Source organism: Onychostoma macrolepis, chromosome 24 (genome assembly GCF_012432095.1).
Source record: "Onychostoma macrolepis isolate SWU-2019 chromosome 24, ASM1243209v1, whole genome shotgun sequence".
NCBI lineage: Eukaryota > Metazoa > Chordata > Actinopteri > Cypriniformes > Cyprinidae > Onychostoma > Onychostoma macrolepis.
The window spans coordinates 3,598,253-3,619,514 of record NC_081178.1 but is presented as its reverse complement, the minus strand read 5'-3'; the positions used below and the strand labels follow the sequence as shown (position 1 = coordinate 3,619,514).

Sequence of the window (21,262 nt, the reverse complement as noted above, 5' to 3'; positions counted from 1 at the left end):
ATCTATGATGTAATGAATAAAAATTGTTTTTGATTACCCGAAGTTTATTGGCGGTGTTCTATTATTCAAATTATGAATGATATAACTAAACAAATTAATAATTGGGCCTAGGTGAAGCTGTGCGCTTGAATTTGTCATAGCATCTTCCTATGCAGTGTGGTCAATTATTATTGCTCATTATTGTCTATTGGCTATTTAGATAACGTGGGTTATCCTAATATATTGATTAATGACATTGTATTATAATATTACACCACCCAAATATTTACTACCTTCTAATTTTCGTAGTCAGTGCAGGCTTTTTTTTTCTTTTTTAAGCTTACTGACCTTATGAATTAGTGTTGGCTGCATTAAAAGTCTTGAACATAAAACAACAGGGTAAAACATAGCTGACGACTAGACATAATCATTTCATGACTCTAGACACTTCTTTGTGAAGACAGTGGCATAATACTGTGAAATAATATGTTCTTGAGCCATATAAAACAGTTGCCATGTGTGTGGGTAAAATTTACCCGCTGGCGCTTTAAGTATACAGCGACCTCTGGCGGATCTAGAGTTAAGTACCTTTCAGGCTTGTGTGAGGTTTCCACAAGCAACAAAGTCTACTTGAACAAACACGTTAGTACATTTAAAGTCTAGAAAATCAAACTTATAATTCCCACCTTCACCATCGATCTGGCATGGCAGATGACCATTACAGACTGTTTCACTTTGAAGTGAGGCACAGTCACGGTACTTGGTTCTGTCTTACCATTATGAATTTTAATTTCCAAGCACTTTTTATTATCATCTGTGTCTCATTTTGAATTATGTTGTACCTCTCTGGTTGTAGTGTCCTCATGCAGTGTTAAACGAGATGGCCTTGTAAGACATACAGGACTCCAAAAATATTTTATATTTATTTGATATATTTTTTAATATCTGATAAACTTTTGAATGTTTGAGGTTTTACTTACTAGTCAGATGCTCATAGTGTCTTGGAGATGTTCTTCGACAAGAGGTCCCTCCAACTCTGCTGCACGGCCATCAGCATGGAAGACTACAGGAACATAAACAATCTGTCACAGAGCCAACAATAGTATACAATGTCAGGTTTATTAGAAATAAACTACGGCAGGGGTGAAATGCAGAAATGAGAGAGAATAATGTACAGAACATACAAAAATCTTAAGAAACGAAGATTTACGTTTTAGGTTTTAAAGATGCATGATGATATAGGTGAAATATATTGGGAAAATGCATATGAAGTTATTTAATATGCTTTCTCAGATCGCCTATGTTTCCAATATATCTATCAGCAGCATTCGAGGATTTTTCTGACACTCCTAAAATCACAGTACAAATTTTATCAATATTTGTCTACAATGAAAGATAAAAATGTGTTTGAAATAACGTTAGCTTCAGCCCATTTTAGTTCATGTAACTTTAAGTTGATTAACAGTACAGTGCATACTTTTAGGTTAAATTAATTAGCTTATTTCAATTCATCCATTAACAAATTGCCAGCAAAACATTTACAAAGCTATAAAAATCACTCATCTACACATAATCTGTGATTAAAATCCCAAACTTTCATAAATAAGAGCTCAAATCTATAGCTAGCTTACCTCTTATAGTTAGCCTCTGGTTAGCTCAGGGTTGTGCTAACGGACTTTTTCCGATGACAATGAACCATTTCTGTAAAGTAAATATTCAACAGAAGCGTGTCAATTACATGTAAGAAAGTGTCAGGAACAGTTGTATGTATTATTTGTGTAATTTTAGGGACTAAACTTACCTGAAAGCAGTAAAAACAACAGTGAGAGACGGAGATTTTTTGCTACTTGTCAGCTGAGTTGCCGGCCGGTTTCCATGGAAACTCCTTCCACTCCAGTTTAAAAGCGCCTCGAATGTTCAACGCGCATCCATCAAACACATGAAAGTTACGCAGCGTTTACATAAATAGTACCAGTATCTATAATATAATAGCTTTAATGGTAAACGTTTTTTATACAATAATTATAATTCGGGACCGACCTGGCAGTTTTATTGCGCAGCAGCGCTCTCACTCACAGCGACCTCACTCAGAAAGACGGTCAGGATAACGGTCATATTTTCAAACATAAAATGGCGGCACAGTTTCATTGGCCAGTTTCATGAATGACAGCCAGATTAACCAATCATGATCAAAGCAAATAAGTTAAATAACCAATCGGAATTGTTTCAGTGTGGTAAGGAAGCGCAATGTGTTTAGTTTTATTGTTGATAATAGTTATACCAGAAGGTTTCATGATAAAAATGTAAAATGATAATAAAATAATAATAACGATCTTAATAATAACTTAAAAGGCAGAAATGATTTATTCTGTACATACATTAAGTGATTCACATACAGGTCTTGTAAAAAAAAAAAAAAAAAATCAATGTTGATTTATAAGTGTTTTTATTACCCTTTTTCAACCATTTAGCATTAAACATTATTTCAACGTAGTTTCAACACTGAAACAACAACTGTCATTATTTCAACCATATTTCAACGTTGAAGGTTGGTCATGTACCGGTTGGTTTTCAACCGTTAAGCATTAAACATTGTTTCAACGTTGTTTCAACGTTGAAATACGAACTGACCTTATTTCAACCATATTTCAATGTTGAAGGTCGGTCATGTGCCGGCTGGGGTGGCTCAACCTCACGGGCATCAAGGACAAAGACCGTGCTTTCCTCCTTGATGCCCCCATCTTGCCTTCCGGCCTATTTGGCGACGCCGTCAACACCGTCGTCACTAGGTTTCGGGAGGCGAAGCGCTATGAGGAAGCGTTTGTGAGGTTTCTTCCCTGCCGTGCTCAAGAGTCGGGACCGTCGACCACCCGGTCCCGACCAGGTCCGGTTCCTTTGAGGCGTGAAGCGCAGAAAGAGAGTGTGGCGAGCCGAGCACCCCCTCGTAGAGACTGGGGTGCGACTCGCCGCGCATCACAGCCCGCCTCAGGGAGACTGGACCTGCGGAGCATCATCTCCGCCAAAAAGAAGTCCTGAGGCTGGTGCGCCCAGGACCGTGGGGGTGTGTCCCCCCAGGGAGGGGCGCGTACAGTTCCAACAGAGAGTAGAGGCTCCTTCCTGGCACCCTCAGGGGGCCGCTGTCCAATCTCCGCCGCCACTGGCGTTTCGGGGACCAGCGGTCTCCAGCGAAATGTTAGGTGTTCGTTTTTCTCCTGCCACATTTCAGGATGCCAGACATCTAACATCCCCCCATCAAAGCGAAGTGTCAAAACTAGTGCCCCTTTCAGAGAAGCTGGCAGCGTGGAAGCTTCTGCCAAATATCTCTCCGTGGCGCATGGCGCATTTTCGAAAGTTGGTGTACGACACACCATGCAGACCCAGCTCACTGCCAGATTGTTTCAGTACTGGAGTTTCTGCAAGAGAAACTATCCTCAGGAACATGTCCTAATACTCTCAGAACTTACGTGGCCGCCATCTCGGCTTGCCATGCTCTGATTGATGGGGTTTCGGTGGGGAAACACCCTCTAGTTGCCCGCTTCATTCGAGGAGCTAAGCGGTTGAGGCCGCCAGCTAGAGCGACAGTTCCTTCATGGGACATAGCTATAGTGCTTGAGGGCTTAGTGGACACCCCTTTCGAACCACTAGAGTCAGCGCCTGTCAGGCTTCTGACCCTAAAGATGGTTTTTCTAACAGCTATTACTTCTCTGAAGAGAATTGGGGATTTGCAGGCTCTGTCAGTCTCGTCATCCTGCCTAGATTTTGCCCCTGGGCTGGTCAAAGCTATTTTGCATCCTCACCCTAGTTATCTTCCGAAGGTTCCATTCTCGACCATAAATCCGGTCGTTCTCGAAGCCTTCTGCCCTCCGCCGTTCACGACACCGGAGCAGGAGAAACTTCACTTACTGTGCCCAGTACGTGCTCTCCAGATTTACGTCCACCGCACTAGCCAGTGGTGGTGTAAGTCGGAGCAGCCAGATGTTTTGGAGGCCGCAACCGGGGACGGCTGCCACTCGACAGACTATGTCACATTGGGTGAGGGATGCTATTACCTAGCCTATGAGGCGCGTGGTCAAGCTTCGCCTCTAGGTGTAAGGGCCCATTCAACCAGGGGATTGCGTCTTCCATTGCTTTGGCAAGAGGTGTCCCCTGCAGCAAGTTTGTGATGCGGCAGGTTGGTCCTCTCCGCACATTTGTTAGATTCTATAGTTTGGATGTTCATGTTACTCCGGGCTCGCATGTCCTTGAGTCGACATCCCAGAGTCATGTCTGAGACCTCTTTCATGTTTGTGCGCACACACTACACAACATTGGGGTCCAGACACTTCCAGTGCGGCGGTGTTGGTATTCTCGTTCCCATAGCGCTTTCAGCACAGCATCGAGTAGCTTTTGATAGGGGAACGTCCGGGTTACTTGACTGTAACCCTGTTCCCAGCGGAACGAGATGCTGCGCCTCAATGCCGCACTGTAAGCGTGACTGGACGTCCTTTCAGACAAAATTTTGACCTGAGGATGTTTCCGGCGTCACATCTATTTATAACCTCCAGGTGTTCGTAATCGAGTGACGTCACCTAACCGAGGTTATTTAAGCCAATTCTTGGCGTGTTTGACACACGTGCTTCAACAACCGGTCGAACAAAGAATGTTCCCATAGCGCTTTCAGCGCAGCATCTCGTTCCGCTGGGGAACAGGGTTACAGTCAAGTAACCCGGGACGGTCTGGATGCTGGCAGTATTATATAGAGGTTTGTGTCAGTAAAGATATATTGGTTATTTATGTGTGTTGTAACCATATATGGTTGTAAAATTGTTTGTGATGTCTCATATTTCTCACTTGACAGAATCTATTGGGCAGGTGACAGTGACTCAAACTCCCTCAGAGCTGCTCGCTCAAACTGGACAATCAGTCACTGTAACCTGTACATTTAACAGAGATCCAGACTGCTGTTATGGTGGAAAATCTGCTCTTAGCTGGTACTTACAGAAACCTGGAGAAGCTCCTAAACTCCTGATTTATTATACAAGCAGCCTCCAGTCAGGAACTCCATCTAGATTCAGTGGCAGTGGATCTAACAGTGATTTCTCTCTGACCATCAGTGGAGTCCAGACTGAAGATGCTGGACATTATTACTGTCAGAGTTTTCATTGCAGAACAGATTCTGATGGTGATTGTGTGGGTGATTATGTGTTCACACAGTGATAAAGAGTCGTACAAAAACCTCCATCAGTCAGAGTCACAGTCACTGAACTGATCCTGCAGCTGCTCAAACATTCACACTTCAGTGCAGATTTTCATAAATATTGAAAGAAATATAAAGCATTCATTTTGATGAACACTTAAATCTACATCACTTTATTTTTATTAAAGTTATCTACCATTTTATCTGTGAGGTTCATAATTCGATAGCATGTTTTTGTTTCATCATGAATCTGCAGGTGTTTTTAAGGTCCACCGAGTGAAGTTTATTTATAAAATGTGAGCTAAAGCCCTGATCCAGTGAAAGACCCGAAACACAAATGACACAAAAAGACTCAAAGACATAAAGTTACAATTTTATTTGAATAGTAACAAAATCATCATGATTGAATGATAAAGCACACATATAGTCATGAGACGCTCTCCATCCACTCCTGCTCAGAGAGAGTCAGGCTGCTCCAGCTGTACAGACCGTCCTTCTCCAGGAGCCCAGCGCTGCTCTCCTGAGACCTGCTGCTCCCGTCCACCTTCCAGCTCAGGCTCCAGTCTGACGGGAAGCCCTTGCTGGCCACACACACCAGTGTCGCTGTCTTCTTTGAGGAGATCTCTGCACTGGAGGGCGGCAGGACGCTCACTTTAGGACGAGTGACGCCTGACAAACACACAACACTCAACTCAGTCAAGAAGAAAGCACTTCTCTCCTTTCAGACTCATAAAAAAATATATGAACAATTATGTTGAAAACAATGAAAGTTTGGTGAAATATATTGATTTGAAGTGTCATTTTCATGATCAACGTCAATGTAAGTTACTTTGATTAAAAGCATCAAAGATCAGATGTGAATAGACATAACTGCAGGAATTCATTATAATTTTTGATAACAGCATGAGAAAACTGGGTACATATGTTTGTTTAAAAATATAACAATTGTCTGGTATGTCTACTATAACATTAACAATAACTTATACAAATACAAACAACTTTACTCATATGAAAACTTTACTTTGATCAAATATGAACAATATTAATTAAAAATCAACACACTAATCGGAATATTGATCTGAAGTGAATGATCTGATACAATTTATAATAGACTGGCTATTAGAAGATGTGTCTTTGTTAATGAGTCTTGAGGTAAATGATCTGGAGTGTGTTTGCATATTGATCAGATGCTTCAGTGCTCTGAGAGTGTTTATAGTGCTGTGAGTTTAACACTTCATCACTGACACACACAACAATCTTCATCAACATGACCTTCATCATCATCTTCATCTGGACACTTTCATACTGCTTTATACTACAAGGTGAATTTTATATATTTAAAATAAACAATATTGATTAAATAATTTATCTTATGTCAAATAATATATTTTAATGGACTAACAAATGGTTTGTATTTAGGGTGTAAAGCTCAGATCACAGTCACCCAGACTCCTTCAGTGAAAACTGCCACACCAGAAGAACGTGTTGAGATGAGCTGTAAATTCAGTTCTGCTCCAGCCTGCAGCCCACCCTGTGTGTCCTGGTACTTACAGAAACCCGGAGAAGCTCCTAAACTCCTGATTTATTATACAAACCGCCTCGAGTCAGGAACTCCATCTAGATTCAGTGGCAGTGGATCTGGGACTGATTTCACTCTGACCATCAGTGGAGTCCAGACTGAAGATGCTGGACATTATTACTGTCAGAGTTACCACTACATCAACAGCCAATATGTGTTCACACAGTGATAAAGAGTCGTACAAAAACCTCCGTCAGTCAGAGTCACAGTGACTGAACTGATCCTGCAGCTGCTCAAACACTATCACTCACTCAACAGTGAAGAAACACAATATGATCTTATAATAAATATTAGTTTTGTTGAGCTTAATCATTATTTATTTTTGACTGAATTTTCTTTATCATTCCTATTTTTTATCTTCAACATTTTTGATTAATCCTAATTCTTCTTTCTAAATTGCATGATCAGCATCATAAACATGCTGTTTGAGCAGTTTAATAAGTGTATTGATTTATTACATACATCACTCACAATGCAGATATTAACAGCAACATATAAACACGTTCTTGAGTTTCAGAGCAGATGATAATGGATGACATTTTCATCCAAATACAGTAAAAAATATTCTCAAAAGACTAATATGAGAGAGTCAGGTTATTATACATTAAAGCTGGTTTTGTAGATTTATTCAGAACTGAATGATCTGATAGAATTTATAACCGTTTGGCTATTAGAAGTTTAGATATTATGAAAAAGATTCATTTTTACTCTTATGTTCTCACTTCAGGAACTGTATTTTGTGTCTGTTAATGAGTGACTGTCTTCAGGTAAATGATCTTGAGTGTGTTTGCATATTGATCAGATGCTTCAGTGCTCTGAGAGTGTTTATAGTGCTGTGAGTTTAACTCTTCATCACTGAGAGCTTTTCTCAATTTTAACTGAAAGAACAACCAGCAAGAAAATGATGATCATCAACATCTGTATCTGGACACTCATTCTTTCTGTTCAAGGTTAATTTGACTCTAATTAATAACTCAAAATGTGATTTATATGCATGTGTTTGATGGTAAAACTGATTTTGTTCTGGATACTTTAATAAGTTTTGTGATTATTATCTTATGAAATGTCATTCACAGAAACTGCAGGACAAATTTCTGTGACCCAGACTCCCTCAGCAGCAGCTGCTCAACCAGGAGAAACAGTTACTATAAACTGTCAGACTAGCAGAGGAATTGGAGATCGTTCATGGGGTTGTGGCTCCTGTCTCGCCTGGTATCTGCAGAAACCTGGAGAAGCTCCTAAACTCCTCATTTATAGCATTAGATCACGGCAGTCAGGAACTCCATCTAGATTCAGTGGCAATGGAGCAGATTATGGAACAGATTTCACTCTGACCATCAGTGGAGTCCAGACTGAAGATGCTGGACATTATTACTGTCAGAGTTACCACTGGATCAACAGTAAAGCTGTGTTCACACAGTGATAAAGAGTCGTACAAAAACCTCCTTCAGTCAGAGTCACAGTGACTGAACTGATCACTCACTCAACAGTCAAGAAACACAATATGATCTTAATATCAATTTTGTTGAGGTTCATGATTACTTTTGATAATTATTACAATTATTTTGATGTAATTATTTGTATTTATTTATTTTATTTTTTAGGTATTTTATGGTTTATCTTCCTACTCTTCACTCACTCATTTTTCAATCCATGATATTTTTGATTATGTAATTTTATAATGCATAATTTCTTTCTAATTATACATTCATATTCCAAAAAGCATCTGCAGGATATAAAAATGTTGCTGCTTGAATAGTTTATTCATCATATTCCAGTCAAAACTCTCCATCCCTGGTTACAGTTAATTCATAAGTTGTATAAATCTTATGAACGTACCACACTTGATAACTGTCTCATGACTCCATCAGCAGAAGTGAAACTGATCCAGTTCAGAGCGTTTAACCAATCAAACACTGAAACTGAGTTTGAGTTTTGAATTTTCATGGATATTAAATGAAACATAAAGCATTCATTCAGTTTTCCACTTGCTATAGTACATATGTTAATCTAACACACTTTATCTTCAACACAATATCTATCACTTTATCTAACACTATATTTGTGAGGTTCATAATGTTTCATCATGTATCTGCAGGTGTTTTCATGGTGAAGTTTCTAAAATATTTTTTAAATGTGAGTTGAAGCCCTGAAACAAAGATAGACCTGAAACAAAAATCACAAAAAAGAACACAAGGACATGAAGCTTCGATTGTATTTTATTTAATGAGTAAATTTTAATAAAATCACCACTGAATGATAAAGCACACAGAGTCTTGTATGAAGCACAGAAAGCAGAGCAGCTGCAGATGAGAGCGACTGAAGCTGGATGTGGAGAATGAAGGAGTCGCTCATGTGCTGTTAGTCTCCATGTGAGACATGAGTGAGAAGAGCAGCAGATCTACTCTGAACACTGCTGTCTCGTCACGTGTCCAGTGAGCGCAGGCTGGCCGCTCCGTGTGGCCTCACAGCTCACTGAGACGCTCTCCATCCACTCCTGCTCAGAGAGAGTCAGGCTGCTGCTCCAGCTGTACAGACCGTCCTTCTCCAGGAGCCCAGCGCTGCTCTCCTGAGACCTGCTGCTCCCGTCCACCTTCCAGCTCAGGCTCCAGTCTGACGGGAAGCCCTTGCTGGCCACACACACCAGTGTCGCTGTCTTCTTTGAGGAGATCTCTGCACTGGAGGGCGGCAGGACGCTCACTTTAGGACGAGTGACGCCTGCATGAGAGAAGCACAGAGAAATCACAGTCACAGTGTCTTTCCTTTATTTGTTCAGGAGAAAACCAGGAGAAATTCACCAACAGCAACACAAACAACACACTGAAGCAGAAAAACAGTGAAAGAAAATTAAATCATTATTCAGTGAACACATTAATGATCACAAATTACTGCACATGAAAAAATAAAATTCAGCATTTTTTTAGGAAAATATGCTGATTAGTTGCAAAATAAATTTAAAAGGAAATATCAGTGAGTTTCAAACTACCACAAAAATTCAATCAAGCATCACTTTCAGTCTATACAAAAACATAAAGACCATGTACGTAAATGTAACATCTTTAAACCTCTCAGCAGTCACAATATATTTTTACTGAACAAAATTGATAAGATTAGAAATGAGAATTTTTCATTAGTTTTACAAGTTTTGACAGAAAAAATAAAATAAATTTTAGGTCATTGAGCATCAGTTTTGCAAGCAAAAATCTACTGTAAAAGGCAACTAAAAGTCCAAAATAATTAGCAAATTCAGTAGCAATAAAAGTTTATCTGAATGCTCCTGGAGAAGATTTTTTACAAGTCTGTGATCAACAAAGCAATCAAAGTTATTCTGAAGTTTTATTATAGATTTAAAGTGTGATTTTCATCATCAACTTCACTGTAACTCGCTTTGGTTAAAAACATCAAAGATCAGATGTGATTAAAATTACAGTGGATGTGTATGTTTAAACTTAATATCTACAAATACTCTATAAGCTCCTGCAGTATCTGACAGAGCTGCTTCATAAAGAAAAAATACAAGTAAGACCATCATTTGGAAATATTGAACTTCATTAAACAATAGACTAGAATAAAATACATCAGTTTGAGACTTTAAAATATAATTAAGCTTTACTAAAACAAATCAACACTAAAATGTAATTTTTAAGTTTAAATAATGGCTTAAATTTTCAAGTGGTGGCAAAATAGCAGCCTATAATGATATTCACTTTTAATGTATTTTTAACCATTTGTGACTGAATTAACTAAGATCAAAAAACAGCTGACAACTCATAAATGAAACAAAAATGAAAACCATATTTACAGTGTCGACTGACAAACAATCAATGTGAACTAACTACACAATGAGAATATAAAAATTTTGAAGAAGCATCCTTTTGATAAAGTGCTACAAAGTATTAAACAGTCTCTTGTCATACTATTGATAATGTTAATATCTGATGATTTACTTACTGCCAACATCCAGTTTGGTGCCGCTGCGAAGGTGACCCACAGTGATACAAACTAATAGAGCAGCTGAACAAAAACCTCCTGAACGCTTCACTAACTGCACAAACACACATCAACTGAGTCTCCAACAAACACATCCACTCACAGCACAAACTACCTTACTTTACATTATGCAGCCTGCATCATAACTAAATTACATAATTTATATAAGTGAACATGTTTATATCATGTGTGACACGACTCACAATCAAACTGATTCAGTGATTGACAGAGACACGTGTGATGATCCTCAAGTCTGTTAAAAACCTGTAGGAACATACAAGAATATGAAGTAAAATTTGGGGATTAAGAGTGATGTTTTGATCCAACTACAGTAAAAATATTCTCAAAGTCTCACAGGAGATATTCAGGTTTATATACTAAAGCTGGTCTTGTAAATCTATTGAGAACTGAATTGAATGATGCAATTTTGAACAGTTTGGCTCTTAAATATTATTAAAAAAAAAAAATAAAAAAAAAGTACTCTATGATCTCACTTCAGTAATTGTTCTTTATTATATGTGTCTGCTAATGAGTGACTGTCTTGAGGTGAATAATCCTGAGTGTGTTTGCATATTGATCAGATGCTTCAGTGCTCTGAGAGTGTTTATAGTGCTGTGAGTTTAACACTTCATCACTGACACACACAACAATCTTCATCAACATGACCTTCATCATCATCTTCATCTGGACACTTTCATACTGCTTTATACTACAAGGTGATTAATATATATTTGAAAATCATTTAAAGCATACATTTATTTAAAATACAGATTAAAGGCATGGCAAATAATATACATTTTATGGATTTTATGACTAAATGGTTTGTTTTTCAGGGTGTAAAGCTCAGATCACAGTCACTCAGACTCCTTCAGTGAAAACTGCTGCACCAGGAGAAAATGTTGTGATGAGCTGTAAACTTAGTAAGCATTCAACCTGCGGCCCACCCTGTGTTTACTGGTACTTACAGAAACCTGGAGAAGCTGCTAAACTCCTGATTTATGATGCAAGCAGCCGTCAGTCAGGAACTCCATCTAGATTCAGTGGCAGTGGATCTCACAGCGATTACACTTTGGCTATCAGTGGAGTCCAGACTGAAGATGCTGGACATTATTACTGTCAGAGTTACTACTGGATGAACAGTAAAAATGTGTTCACACAGTAATAAAGAGTCGTACAAAAACCTCCGTCAGTCAGAGTCACAGAGACTGAACTGATCCTGCAGCTGCTCAAACACTATCACTCACTCAACAGTCAAGAAACACAAACACAATCTTAACCTAATTTTTTCTTCAATAGTATTTTTGAAGAAAGTTTGAAATATTTTTTGCAACCATATTTGTTCAGATCATTTATGGTTCATTTAACCTGTTCTACACTAAAAAAAAAAATCTGTAAAATCGGCATAGGGCACAATATACTGTTAATATACTATTAATACGAAGACATTTTTTTATCCCTGAATGTGACAAACCCTATTAAACATGATCAGATGCTCCACCATCCCATAATCTGTCCAGTCTGGTGGTGTAACGATTCACTCGTTTCCTCAATGCATGGTTATAAATGTTGCCAGGTTTTTATGTTTCTGTAGGCTAATGGTTAATCTATCAGTATGTGTAAGCTCTTTAGTCACAGTGGTATTTCTAATGCTAACATATAATTATTGTTGTTATCAATGAATTTTCAAATGTACTGTTTGACAAGAAGGGCAGAAAAATAGTAAAGCACATTATTATTATTTATTATTTTTATTCAGATGCCCCCAGCATGTTTAAAAAGTAGGCCTACACAGTGTATGTTTTTGCTAAATCTCTTGCAAATATTAGATTGTTGAATAGCCTACATACCACGTAATATTAGAATAGGTACCCCTTAGTTTCAAAATACTTACAGTAGAAATAATTTGTAATTTTACAGATTACCCCTTTATTCCCCAAACTTCACATATTATTCCCTTATACCTACATGGAGGTACTGAATAGGTACACTATAATTACAAAAAAGTTACACTGTAAATTCTGTTTACTTACATGATACGTTGCAGGTTGTAATCTAAAGCGTTACCGGAAAATCTTGAAGGAACTAGTGGCAAATTATTTTTTTTTGACATCACCGCTGCACCACTCTATTGTCACTAAATGTTAATTATTGAACTCTTGTGTGCAAAGAAGATGGCAGAGCAGGCTACACACAACACATGGCATAATCTATCAAATATGTTTGAAAACAGCTGTTGCATTTTATTGTACAGCATTTTAATTGGTCAGTCTATCAATTACAGTAAAAAAAATAACAATTGAATGTTCAGAATCAGAAATCTAGATCCCCAGATACCTCGTGGCTATACACTACATGCGATCACAGATGACAGAATCATGAACCGAATCAGATGATTGTCTACCCAAAGATTCACAATCCTAGTCCAGTCAAATATGAAACTACCAGTGAAGAGTCTCCATCCCTTGTTACACTTCATTAAGTTCATTCATAAGCTGCATGAATCTTATAAAACTACCAGCCAAACTTCATAACTGTCTCATCACTCCATGAACAGAAGTAAAACTGAATCTGTTCCAGTTCAGAGCGTTAAACCAATCAAACAGTGTTTAGTGATTCTGATGGTCTCAGAATAGAGCAGCTCCGTCTCCAGAGACCATGTTCAAACCCCAAGAGCTTCATTTCACATTTACTGCTAAACGCAGCTGTTCTCAACTATTACAATCCATCAACAGCAGCTGAAACTTTAGTGAAGGAAGGACACACTGATCAATGATGCAGTCGAACACAAATGTAAGGCGTTCAGAAGCTTTATTGAATGAACAGCAATGGCAGCAGATTGAAAGACTGCTTGAGTATTGAGCTGTAAATCACGTGACTGCTGTGAATCCTGCTGCTCTTCACTGGAGAAACATCAGCACTCGGAGCTCTTGAGGAACGAGGTCTCTTGAGCAGCTCCGTCATGTGTTACTCTGCAGACGAAGCGCTCTGCGTCTTCCCAGCGTGCTTTGCTGAGGCTCAGGACGCTGCTGCGGCTGTAGCGTCCGTCCCGCTCGCTCTCTGCGCTGGTCTGAACCCCCTCGGTGACCTCTGACCCGTCCAGCGTCCAGCTCACCTGCGCCCCCTGTGGAGAGTAAGAGCTGAGCAGGCAGAGCAGTGCGGCTGAGTCTCCAGAGATCTGCAGAGAAGAGGGAGGCAGCAGAGACACGGAGGGCTTCACTGCGGGACCAGCTGAAACACACAAACACACACAAAACTCACTTCTTCATATCTGCAGCTACAATCTTCACTGCAGCAGACGTGATAATGCAGACAAAATCAGAATCACTTCATCTTTACCACATCACTGCTTTCATTCATATTCCGTAGCACTAGGGACCGTAGTTATTCAGTTCCGTCGGTTCAAGGCTTCCAGTATGGAGTGGGGGGAGGTGCATATACGGGGGTTGGTGGTGTACTTCCACACTCTGAGTTGAGAGAGCTGTTTAAGCTCACCCAAACAGTCACCCAAAGTGTTACAAGGTTGCAAGTAGGGTTGTTCCGATTCCGATAACAGTATTGGAAATTCCACCGATACCACAAAAAATTCTGACATCGGTATTGGCGAGTACTTGAACCCATGTGCCGATCCGATACCATTTTCTTAAACGAGACCAAGTTATGCCCGCTAGCTTTGCTTAACGCTGCAAATCGGAAATCTTCTTCGCTGCTCAGAATGCAAACACAGGAAGTTGTGCTGTGTTGCCACAAGTGATCACTATTTAGAGCAGCAAAGAAGAAATACAAACGTGCTAGCACATTGCCAGTAAATCACTCGCACATGTGACTAAATCTTCACTCTGGGCGACTAAATGATGTCTAATATTAGCTGGCTTATAAACTGGCTAATAAATGCTCAGATTTTACTCGCCAGTGTGTGCGTTGGAGGCTATGTATAAGTTTAGCACAGATATATCTCGCAGAACACTCTGAGCACTTCAGAGTTCCACTCTCCGTTAAGCGATCTGTGCTATTTTTCAGATCAGCTGAATGGATGCGCAGCTCACCTGTATTTGACGTACTGTGAACTCTAGGTGCACGACTCGCCACAAGCAGATGTGCGTAAGGGACAAGGCCGAAGACCTTTGTTGGATGCCCATGGCCTTCGGGCCCTCAGACGACACTGCATCACTCATCGGCATGATTCTGTCATTGACATTACTAAATGGGCCCAGGAATACTTCCAGAAACCACTGTCGGTAAACACAATCCGCCGTGCCAACTAAAGCTCTATCATGCAAAAAGGAAGCCATATGTGAACATGGTAAAGAAGCGCTGTTGTGTCCTGTGGGCCAATGCTCATTTAAAATGGACTGTTTTAAAGTGTTCTATGGTCAGACGAGTCCAAATTTGACATTGTTGGAAATCACGGAAGCCGTGTCCTCCGGGCTAAATAGGAGGGAGACCTTCCAGCGTGTTATCAGCGTTCAGTTCAAAATCCAGCATCTCTGGTGGTATGGGGGTGCATAAGTGCATACGGTATGGGCAGCTTGCCTATTTTGGAAGGCACTATGAATGCTGAAAGGCATGTAAAGGTTTGAGAGCAGCATATGCTCCCCTCCAGACGTCTATTTCAGGGAAGGCCTTGTGTATTTCAGCAGGACAATGCAAAACCACATACTGCAGCTATTACAACAGCATGGCTTCGTAATAGAAGAGTCCAGGTGCTGAATTGGCCTGCCTGCAGTCCAGATCTTTCACCTATAGAGAACATTTGGCGCATCATTAAATGAAAAATACGTCAAAGACGACCACAAACTCTTCAGCAGCTGGAAACCTATATCAGGCAAGAATGTGACCAAATTCCAACACCAAAACTCCAGAAACTCATAACCTCGATGCCCAGACGTCTTCAAACTGTTTTTAAAAGAAGAGGAGATGCTACACCATGGTAAACATGCCCCCGTACCAACTATTTTGAGACCAGTAGCAGGCATCAAATTTGAAATGAGCTCATTTTGTCCATAAAATTGTAAACTAAGTTGGGGGTTGTACAAGTTTCATGACGTAAACGAGGAATGTGGAACTCCTTATATGGGCATTTCTCCCTGAAGAACGTGCCCATGCACGCATAGAACAGAGCGAGAGCGTCAGAGAGAGTCCGCGACTTTGGACTTCTTTTTTTGTAAAGTCGCGGGAAAAAATCCCTGGTCGCGGGTTGCGTTTTTTTGGGCTTATTTAAAAAAATATGGTTGCTTGTTAGGGAAATCTGACAAGCAACTTTGTTTCTTTATTTATGTTCGCCGTATTCTCCAGTGCATTGATTGACACTCTGTCTGCTCGCAGTTAATAGCCAATAAGTGCTGTAGCGTAATTTGCCAAATGTTCCGCCCCCTCATTGGAGAAAAATCACATTCAAAAAGAAGGCGTGTGACGCTGTAATCCAAGCGATGACAGAAGTAGACGTAGAGGAGTGGGATGACTTTCTTTTAGCCTAATTTTATATAATGTTTTTGTAATGTATTAATTATCACGAGCTGTAATAAAAAACAAGTAGTCATATCCTAATACTGAGTAAATACATTTGGTTTGAATAGCCTGGTATGGCAAGATGTCTTAAAATGTATTTCTTTTTTTAACATTTAAATTTAGACCACATTATTAGATTACCTTTTGACTTCATGAATACACATAAATGACAGCCTAATGATTTTTAAAAATCTTTTATAATCTTTTAATAATATTATATAATATTTTATTTTTTAATATAATATACAGTATATTATAATTTAATATAATATTTAATATATTTTTCTATAATATTTATGTCGCATTTTGTTTTTTTTATGTCATTTATTTGATAGTTATGTATACATTATTTTATTTTAAATGGAAGAAAAACCTGTTTTTGACCTCAAAATAAAGCACTTTCCCTCTGTACATGGCTGTGGGGAAGAGCAGTTTTGTGGTGCTTGGAATTCTTTATAATTAATTCAAAACAAATATTGCCACATTGATGGCTCAAGGTGTAATTGTTCAAATATTGTTCCATTGTTTCATTTTAAAATATATTTAAAAATATATATATATATATTGTAACCAAGTGTTTTTAAGTGTAATATTTCTAAGGCTAGGGACAGAAAAATTTACATTTCCATAGAACGACCCCTATATATTTTTGGCTATAAATATGTGGCTATGTTACATCTCCCTTTGAAGCTCAACAAAGATGTTTCCTTAACCAATGACCAAAACAAATATTTTGGCTAAACCCACATAACCTGTAGCAACAAGTATGTTGCATTCAACAGATGACCTAATCAAAGACTATAGAATACCCAAGGCGTGTCACTCGTATAGTTTTGAATGGGGAAAAAATGCAACGCTCAATATGGCCGCTCAACCGCAGGAAGCCCCGCCTTCTGAATGAAAGAGCCAATCAGTAAAGTCAGAGCGTCACTGCAACTGCTGTTACAAGTCCCGGTTGCTATAGAAACAGTCAGCCTTCTGAGACGTGTACTCAGGACTGCGCATGCGCACTCGCTGATATAGCCTGAAAAATAAGCTTTTTATAACGCTATTTGAGCAAAAGAAACAACATTTAGATACAGTTGTTGTCAGATTTCTTTGGTGATTTAAAATATGAAATTTTAATCGTAAGCTTAGTGAACAGTTTTGGAGAATCTGATGTTTCCTCATTCAAAGAGATAGGAGCTGCACTTGGATGCCCGAGAGGCGTTTCAAAGATGGCCACCGAGTGACATGACTTGTCTTAAAGAGACTTTGACCTAATGAATATGTTGCCAATACCTTAAAAGCTTAACCAACACGTTCTCGATAACACCAGATAGGCTTAAGAAAAACATGTTTCCAATTCAACTACAGCTTTAAGAACAAGCATGTTCTAAATAACGAGCCGATTGCTCTGGAACAAGCATGTTCCCAATAATACAGCTATAACTTATGAACGAGCATGTTCCCAATAACGACCAGGTAGCTTAATAACAAGCATTTTCCCAATACGACTACGGCTTTTAGAACAAGCATGTTCCAATAACAACCAGATAGCTCTGGGACAAGCGTGTTCCTGACAATACAGCTATAACTAAGAACAAGCATGTTCCCAATACAACCAAGAACTCAAGAACAAGCATGTTTCCAATACGACTAGACAGAACGAGCGCGTCTGATACGGGAGCAGAATCAACGCTGAAATGACGGCTGCATCTGAAACTGGAAAATGCTGCCTTTGGAAGACAGATTTTGAGGAAGGAAGGCATCTTGACACATCGAATCTAATGCTAGCCTTACTTCCTGCCTCCTGAGATACCTCCATTTGGTCGATATTTAAAGGCAGAATAGATGTATCCTTCGCTGCCTTGATACCCACAATCCTGTGTGGTTGAGCAAATTAAAGATGGTGTCTGAAGTTATTTCTAGCGAGAAATCAGTACACTGTAAAAATTTCCACCTATTTCAACTTAAAAACTTAAGTTTTGTAGCTGCCTTAAATTTTTAAGTATAAACAAATTACAAATACAAGTCATTTCAACTCACTTTGTAAAATCCTGACTGGCACTGAACTGCTCTCTGTAAGTTGATTGGACTTTTCAGTATTAGTTGTTTCAACTAATCATGTCAAGTTAAAAAAAAAAAGTAATCACTTGTGAACCTCAACAATGGTGACCATATAAAAAAATAAATAAATCATGCAGCAATGCATGCTGGGATCCATGGATGAGTTTTGTACTATGCTAGTACCCAGCATGCATTGTAGCATGAATTTTCTTTTTTTTCTTGTTTCATAATGGTCACCATTGTTGAGGTTCATAAGCTGATTCTTGATGTCTGTGTGAGCCTAATTGCTACCATAGATTAAAACTTTTTGTGGACAAACTGTTTGGAAAGTCCTTTCTATTAATTGACTATCACGGAACCACTGGCTCTTAGAATCACTTTTACTATAGTCAATACAACATCCATTTAATCAGAGATTAGACACACAATGAGATCAGTTCGCTAACAGATGGTTGTCATTATAAACATATAACAACCAACTACTGATCATTTTCTCTGGGCTTTTGAGTTGTAACAAATATGTTTGAGGAACACATGGTTATAACAGCCAGAGAAAAAGAGGAGGGAAAAAAATAAATAAAACAGAAGTCAAGGGTCAAGAGCCCAACTAAAGCAGACACTGATCTCTAACATGGTTACTTCAAATGAAACAATAAATCAACATCTAAACATTAGTTAATTCTCAATATTATTCAACATCTTATTAATTCTCAATAAGATCTTCTGTAGATGTCTGACAGAAATAAAGTCAGTCTGGTTATTAATAAGTGGAGCTGGTGATGCTGTTTGTGGGGTTGTTTACTCAGATCTTGAGATTTAATGTATTTTATTTCAGTTGATTTCATCTAAAGCTGTGACTAAAGTTAGTTGTTCTTGTGTTTCTTTTTCTTCAGTGATTATGTTTGTTAACTGCAAGTGTTCATCACTAATGCTCAATTATTACTCAATTAATCACTTAATTGCAATGTATATCTTATTTTAGTGAACTCAACTGAAATAAGTTCAGAGCACTCATAATTGTTAGTTTTAAAAACTTAAATGGTTTAAGGCAATAAGTTTACTCAAACAGTTTGAGTTAACCTAACTTGTCGGGTTTTACAGTGCACAAAAATAAGTCGAGCAAACTTTTAAGTTGGAGTAAGTTAGAACTTAAAATGTTAAGTTCACTGAATTAAATTGGTCTCCTTGAATTTCAATAACATTAAACTGACTTAAAAAATCAAGTTGAATCTAGCATAACTTACAAAAAAAAAGTTGAAATTGCTTAAATTATTTTTATGAGTTAAAGTAACTTTAAAACATAAGTTGTCATGACTTTTTCATCATATCATTTTTTACAGTGAAGTAATTAAATATCTTCTTAGTTATCAACAGCTCGTTCTGTTTTGTTCTATATCATTGAACCGTTAAGCTGCCTCAGAAGCATGTTCGATATCAGTTTCATGACCTTCATGAACAAACGCTGCCTGCAAGTCACTGGCTGAAATGCAGCAAGGCAGCATGTCAGCAGCCAAGGTTTTCGGACGCAGACAACTTCAACTGAACAACAACCATTAACCATTTTCTCTTGGAGCTGTGTCGCAGCAGAAATGATTCTGTTTGCACCAAGGTCGTAATTTTCTGCTGCTTAAATCTGTGCTGCTAGTACTATAAAATAAAGGCGAAAACTGCTGATAAACTGAGGGACCTTATATATGGATGCTTAGATAGGTGTCGTATTGCTATAGGTAGATGGGGATCAGCTGATGCAAGCTTGACTGACGTGACCTGCCAGAACTAACGCTATAATTTTTATTATTATTTGGTATTCACTGAGGGTCTGTCTGATCTGTCTAAATTGTAAATTCATTGCAGGAATTCAGTGGCGTCGCTACGTGTGATTTAGCTTCCCTGTTGTTGGTGATACATGGGAACTATCATCTGGAGACGCTGTTGCTTTGTTTTGGTTAAACTTGTTTTGTAATTTCATTTTCGTTGTGGTTGTCGAAGCCTCTGTGTGCGTGTTTCTTGGTTTACAAACATTTTTCTGTCATTTTTGCCTTTCTTTTTTGATTTGTAATTGATTGGACACCTTTATTGTGAAACGTGTTTGCTTGTTGTGAGTTTGTTTAACGTGAGTTTGGTCTCATTTTGCTCAATTACCTTTTTGTTGTTGTTCTGTGTTTGTGCTATGTTGAGTTGTTGTGGTGTTGTGAGTCTGTTAATGTTTTTTCTCTTTGGCTGAGTTTTGTTTTGTGTTGTCGTAGTAGCAACATTGTTGTCTTTTTGTTTTGTATTAGTTATTTTGCTGGATTTAAGTCTTTGTAGCGGTTTATTTGTGGGTCAGCTGTGTGGGTGGGCAACTCTTCTTATTGTAAGCCATCTGTGATAGAGTGACTGTGTCTTTTCACGTGTATAACCTGATGTCTGCTTGTTACAGGAGCTGAGTGCCTAAGGCGGGGGCGGATTCCTGTTGGTGTTTTTCACGAGTGGTCGTGTGAGTGTCACAGGTATGAATGAAGGGTGTTTTGCTGTGTAGGCCGATTTTGCCCTTATGCCCTGCTGCCAAGCCTCGGCGCCTGTACCTTGATCCTTGATGAAGCAGGTCGCCCATCGTTGTATTTTGTGAAATGTGGAATTGAGTCTGTTATATTTGAACTGTTGTGCGCAAAGATTACTCTTCTACTTCCCTCTATTTTTTTAAAAATTGTAATAACTATCTTTTGTATATCCACGTCTCCTGCTAATTTATCGTGAGCTGACCTGTGTTGCCTAAAAGGAAATTACTTCTTATAGGTCCCTGGGCTAGACCCAGGGTGGCGTAGTCGTGCTAAATCTCTAATCCCTCAGCGTTCCGCCACATGTTGTGTATCACTAGAGTAATAATTATCAGCTTGTTAAAACAGATGAAAAAAACAGGTCAATCAAGGAGTATCTGTTGCGTGTACCACAAAGCTCATCACATACTACTATTTCCTTGTTATTCAACTACTGATGGATCGAGT

The 21,262-nt window shown here is 38.8% G+C and overlaps 1 long non-coding RNA gene and 5 gene segments (V, D, J or C); 3 read left to right on the top strand and 3 right to left on the bottom strand.

Moving 5' to 3' along the window:
- Positions 1 to 1,007: 1,007 nt before the first annotated feature.
- LOC131533816 (uncharacterized) lies at positions 1,008 to 1,889 on the bottom strand. The gene is made up of 3 exons (XR_009269211.1): positions 1,781 to 1,889; positions 1,611 to 1,680; positions 1,008 to 1,061 (listed from the first exon to the last, which is right to left on the bottom strand). It is a non-coding gene; the product is annotated as an uncharacterized LOC131533816 (long non-coding RNA).
- A 4,441-nt stretch (positions 1,890 to 6,330) lies between these two features.
- On the top strand, positions 6,331 to 6,931 carry LOC131533790 (immunoglobulin kappa variable 1D-13-like). The segment is given in 2 exon segments: positions 6,331 to 6,477; positions 6,575 to 6,931. Coding segments are annotated over 2 exon segments (384 nt in total).
- A 671-nt stretch (positions 6,932 to 7,602) lies between these two features.
- LOC131533786 (Ig kappa chain V region 3547-like) lies at positions 7,603 to 8,230 on the top strand. The segment is given in 2 exon segments: positions 7,603 to 7,684; positions 7,811 to 8,230. Coding segments are annotated over 2 exon segments (396 nt in total).
- A 705-nt stretch (positions 8,231 to 8,935) lies between these two features.
- Positions 8,936 to 11,387, bottom strand: LOC131532826 (Ig lambda chain C region-like). The segment is given in 3 exon segments: positions 8,936 to 9,452; positions 10,686 to 10,779; positions 11,364 to 11,387. Coding segments are annotated over 3 exon segments (435 nt in total).
- LOC131532825 (Ig kappa chain V-VI region NQ2-6.1-like) lies at positions 11,386 to 11,886 on the top strand. The segment is given in 2 exon segments: positions 11,386 to 11,440; positions 11,558 to 11,886. Coding segments are annotated over 2 exon segments (384 nt in total).
- A 1,629-nt stretch (positions 11,887 to 13,515) lies between these two features.
- LOC131532824 (Ig lambda-3 chain C region-like) lies at positions 13,516 to 20,871 on the bottom strand. The segment is given in 2 exon segments: positions 13,516 to 13,984; positions 20,696 to 20,871. Coding segments are annotated over 2 exon segments (525 nt in total).
- Between the last annotated feature and the right edge of the window lie 391 nt (positions 20,872 to 21,262).